At 42.4% G+C, this 5521-nt stretch overlaps 1 protein-coding gene across 1 annotated transcript; it reads right to left on the reverse strand.

Annotated features, from left to right (window-relative positions):
- Window positions 1–251: 251 nt before the first annotated feature.
- Window positions 252–3981, reverse strand: LOC123519969 (hemocyanin subunit 2-like). The gene is made up of 3 exons (XM_045281724.1): window positions 3810–3981; window positions 1089–2609; window positions 252–965 (listed from the first exon to the last, which is right to left on the reverse strand). Exons 1-3 carry the CDS (start codon window positions 3964–3966, stop codon window positions 538–540), a joined length of 2106 nt encoding a protein of 701 aa, XP_045137659.1. The 5' UTR covers window positions 3967–3981; the 3' UTR covers window positions 252–537.
- Between the last annotated feature and the right edge of the window lie 1540 nt (window positions 3982–5521).

The raw sequence follows: 5521 nt of genomic DNA on the forward strand, positions 1-5521 counted from the left end.
ATATATATATATATATATATATATATATATATATATATATATATATATATATATATATATATATATATATATATATATATATATATATATATATATATATATATATATATATATATATATATATATATATATATATATATATATATATATATATATATATATATATATATATATATATATATATATATATATACTATATCTTCCGCTTTGAAAACCTTTGTTAATATCGTTTGTGGATATATAAATGTAAATTCAACTTAGCTCCTCATTTATTGATATACATGAAATATTTTCATATCTGATAGAGTTCTGATAACATAATGTTTTAATTTTTTTTGTGTGTATATATATATATATATATATATATATATATATATATATATATATATATATATATATATATATATATATATATATATATAGATAGATAGATAGATAGATAGATAGATAGATAGATAGATAGATAGATATTACAATGAGCTGAGATGAATTATTTGAAGCTTCTTGGTATCATTTTCATCGGGGATAGTTGCCACATTAGTTTTCTTCGACATGGTACACCTTGACGTCCACAGCTTTGAAGTTTGAGACGCCAGTGATGATGCGCTCGTCATCGACGCGGCGGTCTAGCGGGTAACCATGTGGCTGATTGTCGGGGTATGTGCCATCGTGGCAGCCATAATGGTTGAAGGTAGTGCTCTCATGCAGGCCATCGACAGCTGCGTCCTTGGCGCCGTCAGAGACGAAGACCACTACATGGAAATCCATGCCCTCAGTCTTGCCTTTAGGGAGGAGGAACCTGTTGGGCAGTCCAAGGCCGCTTTCATAATCTTCGAGGTGGAGTGCTGAGCCTGAGCCAAGTGCTTCATCAGTCATGTCTATCAGAGTCTGGAAGCTGGGCACATCAGGAACTGTCACCCCTGTATGCGTACTGTCGCGTGTGATTGTGTTGGATCCGCGGCCCACTATGGGAGAAAAAGTTTGTTTTAACATTGGTTCAGTTAAGTTAGGTATTTACTGATTATGTGATTAAATGTCATATTACTTGAATAGTAAAAAATAATTAAAGATTATTTAAGAACACTTACACTTAGTCCAGAATTTGGCAAGTTCAATGGCATTCCAGCGTCCCTCGTTGAATGGGAACTCAACATGGTTGTTGTCGTACTTTGGCCAAGCGAAGACACGAACAGTTGCCATTACCTCATGGTCGTTGTTGTTAGTGATGCCAACGTCTACTTTGAAATCATTATGCGTAAGGCGAGAAACAATTGCCTTGATGGGCACGTCTTCAATCTCAGTAGTGTCGTCAACGGCATTGATGAGGCTGTATTCGAAGTCTTCGAAGTGGGTCTCAAGGCGATTGCTTATGGTGATACTATCGACAGAGATTCCAGGGAACTCGAGTTCCTCCTTGGTGTAGGGGGTAAGACTGTCCTTGTGCTCCCTGAAGATGTTATCCATGTACTTGTGGAGGCGGAAGAAAGCAGGATCGCGCGTGGCGGTCTCAAAGTGCTCCAGGACACCGGGAGGGAGGGCAAACTTGCCGTGAGGGTCGCCCTGACGGCCAAGCATGATATGAGCAGTGTTGTGCAGGGAGCCGTAGTACTCAGGGTTGGGGCTGTAAGTGGAGGACTCAATCACGTCACCAAGGATGTCGATGCCATGAGCGTCTCTGATGCTGATGACAGACCCATCCCTACCGGTGAAATAGCCGTGAGCGATGGCATCCCTGATGCGGCTCTCCAGGATCAACATGTCGCGCACGCGGGCCACACCGTCCACGTCCTCGAAGTGGACATTGTCTGGTCGTGAGGGGAAGTAACCGCCGTACTTGTACATAGTGTGGGGAGCGAAGCCCTCGTGGATCATGTCGTCCCAGTGGAGTTCATCGACGGGGTCCAAGTAGTTCGAGAGACGCTCAGCGTCGAAGCGAACAGTAAGCTGATGATGGACCCAGAAGAAGCTCTCACCCTTGCGACTAATGTGGTGGCTTTCGTGGGAGTCGTCCCACCAGAAGGGGAATTCCAAATGCCAGGTGACGTGGTGAGTGTTCATGCCGATGTCCTCGCCGAAGTAGGCCACGCGCTGCTCTGGGTTGCTCTTACTTCCGGTGAAGTGGGACCTGATCTTTGCGGCAGTCTGTGTCATCTTGGCCTTGTATGCTTCTTGAATGACCTCGCTGTTGGTGAAGAGGTGAGGAGTAACCTCATAGAGAGGCGGCAGCACCACGTGTTGTGTCAGAGGAGAGTGTATGACGGCAGCGTAAATGGCGTAGACAAACTCGCCCTCGTTCATGCGAGCACGGAAGAAGGCAGCGTTGCCAGCGAAGGTTTCCCAGTCTGTGGAGTGTTCGAGCACGTCGTAGAGCATGAGAGCCTCCTGCCGCTGGCGGGTGTTGAAGAGCGAGAACCAGTGGTTCTGCTCCAGCAGGCGCTGGTCGTTGAGTTCCTTCATGAGCCGCTTGGCGGAAACACCATCGTCGTCATAGTGGCCGGACAGAGGATCGAAGGTCTGCGAATGCTGCTTCAGATGGGGATCGCGGATTTCTTCGTAGACCTTCCAGAGGATGCTGTTGACATCGTGCTGCTTCTGGGTGTCAGAAGCTCCTAGAAAAATGTAGACATTATATAATATTAATTAAAACCCTCTCATTATAAGTGTTAGGTAATTTGGATATTGATAGATCAATACTAGGAAAGTGTATCCTATTGGAGGGATTTGTGCCTGACATTTCTCTGAGTGGAGGCTCTCCTTAACCTCGGACTACTTCCAGGATTCCAGCTCTTTGCCTTGAACATTGATCACCCCCCAAGTGCACGACTTACCACCTGAACCTCTCCCCCTCCACACACTGAGTATTGTAGTGTCAGCACGCCTGGCTTATAACCGAGAAGGCCTGGATTCGAGACTGAAGAGCGACGATGTAATTAATATCCTTTGTTCACTTAGTAGGAAGTAGGTACAGGATGTTTCCCAAGATGTTGGGGCCTCACTGTCCCTTTGTGTGATTTGTGAATGATCTCAGTCCTTCCTGAAGATCAGTTATTATTTGGTCTAAGCTCATTCAATAAGAGAACGACTGACTAGGTGACGAGCAGACGATCGACCGTCGGCGAATGACATGCATACAGATAAACATGTAATAATTTTCCATTTGGGGTTCCAATTTTTCTCTTATAAGCTCCTTCTTCTTACATAGACGAATGACATGGCTGATAAATATACACTCCTGCTGTACGATCTACTTTAGCTCATTATTACTGGCATAATGACTTTACACTTCATAAGAAACATAAGTAGTCAAAGAAATTATGTTGACGTACCGTACAAGAAAAACTTTGGGGATATGTTTATTGAAAATACTATAGGTAACCCTTTTTATGTTTTCTCAAGCAAGAGTGATGGCTTTTGTCACTATGGGAACACTTCAGATTTTTATTATTAATTATATTTAGTAACTAATTTGTAAAATTTGGGAAATCAGTAATTTAGTAGAAATTTGCTCTATAAAGAAGTTGTATATATGGTTGATAGGTAACAAAGCATTAAGGTATGTTAATCTTGATTAATCATCTTTTATGACTAACACTTAAAAGTAATGGCAGTGTATTTCACTGTTCAGCACCTGAACAGAACAAAACAATAGTCATTCACTGTATGGGAACTCATAAAAAGAGTGGAAATTTTTGCCTCACATGATAAATGGAGAAATACCAGATGTTTCGTAATTCTCAGGGAACATATTTTCTAAAAGAAACAGTTACTGTTGGAGGTTAATGCATAACCAGCAAGCAAAAGTTACTCACCTCCAGAAGAGTCGGCCGCCATGCTGAAGTTGGGCCAAGCGGCGGCCGCCGACACCAGAGCACAGAGGACTAAGAGCTTCATGGTTGCTGTTGTGCCTGACAGTGACTGTTGGATGACATGCTGACTATTTATACTCGCTGAAGCGCCTCCCCCCATCGGCTATTCCCCGACACTTCTAGAAGCACACCCACCACGTGCACCCTTACCTTGGCTCGCGCTGGTGATAATGTGTTCTTACCCGTTGCCCCGCCCACTCACTTCCCAATCTGTAGGTTTGCTATAGATTGTTCACTTTAAACAAATGACAGCGACTACATGAGGTTATGGGGTGCATTGGTCTTCCTTTTTTTTTTTTTCATTAATTTGAAATAATGGCAGTATGATTGACATCTGACATCTGTCCTGTAAAGTTATAGTTTTACAGATCAGATCCTCTGATGTTATATTTTTTACAGATGAACATCACCACAGAAGTGAGTCATTCCAGGGATTACTGTTGAAATCCAGAATAACTAAATGATTGTTTTTTATTTCACTCACTTGACACATAACAGCCTGTCTTTGTTCCTCGGTACTCCCTGAGGCAGGCTGGGTGATGCAGCAGCCACGCGTCTCACAGGGCACTGGACGAATAGGAGTCGAGGGAGTAACACGTCCTCTAGAAGGAAGGCGCCATCAAAATGGCATATTGTAACTATTCTCTCTAGTAACAACTGATTATACTGCCGCTCTTCTGCTGTTACTGAAGTATTAATTTACCTGGGAACACAATTGTATTTCAAGATAACACCCATAAGATTGTATTTTTTCCCTGTTCATTTATCCATGAACAATTCAATCAGTATTTGCTCGCGTAACATTACTGTCAGTCACGTAATGCTAGTTTGGGTGATCTTATCGGATCATATTTAATTCGAAGGAATGTCCGTTACTCTCTCTCTCTCTCTCTCTCTCTCTCTCTCTCTCTCTCTCTCTCTCTCTCTCTCTCTCTCTCTCTCTCTCTCTCTCTCTCTCTCTCTCTCTCTCTCTCTCTCTCTCTCTCTCTCTCTCTCTCTCTCTCTCTCTCTCTCTCTCTCTCTCTCTCTCTCTCTCTCTCTCTCTCTCTCTCTCTCTCTCTCTCTCTCTCTCTCTCTCTCACACACACACACACACACACACACACACACATATCGTTGTAGTGGTTAGCACACTCGGCTCACAATCGAAATGGCCCGGAATCGAATCCCGAGAAGTGATGAGGCAAATGGGCAAGCCATTTAATATGTAGCCTCTGTTCACCTATAAGTAAATAGGTAAGGGATGTAACTCGAGGGGTTGTGGCCTCGCTTTCCCGGTGTGTGCGGTGTGTGATGTCGTCTCAGTCCTACCCGAAGATCAGTAAGTATGAGCTTTGAGCTCTTTCTGTAGGGTAAAGGCTGTCTGGGTGACTAGCAGATGAACGTGGTGAATAACACAGAAATAACACACACACACACACACACACACACACACACACACACACACACACACACACACACACACACACACACACACACACACACACACACACACACAGAGAAGCAGTTGAAGAGTTCGACAAACTGAGTTTGTACTTTAACTATTATGTATAAGATGTAGTATATATATATATATATATATATATATATATATATATATATATATATATATATATATATATATATATATATATATATATATATATATATATATA

The sequence above is a fragment of the Portunus trituberculatus genome, chromosome 46, assembly GCF_017591435.1.
Source record: "Portunus trituberculatus isolate SZX2019 chromosome 46, ASM1759143v1, whole genome shotgun sequence".
Lineage (NCBI taxonomy): Eukaryota > Metazoa > Arthropoda > Malacostraca > Decapoda > Portunidae > Portunus > Portunus trituberculatus.

Coding starts and splice junctions, on each gene's coding strand:
- LOC123519969 (XM_045281724.1), bottom strand. CDS start 3,966: ATGGGGGGAGGCGCTTCAGCGAGTATAAATAGTCAGCATGTCATCCAA. Junction 2,610..3,809: donor GGCGGCCGACTCTTCTGGAG/GTGAGTAACTTT, acceptor ACATTTTTCTAG/GAGCTTCTGACACCCAGAAG. Junction 966..1,088: donor TGCCAAATTCTGGACTAAGT/GTAAGTGTTCTT, acceptor TTTCTCCCATAG/TGGGCCGCGGATCCAACACA.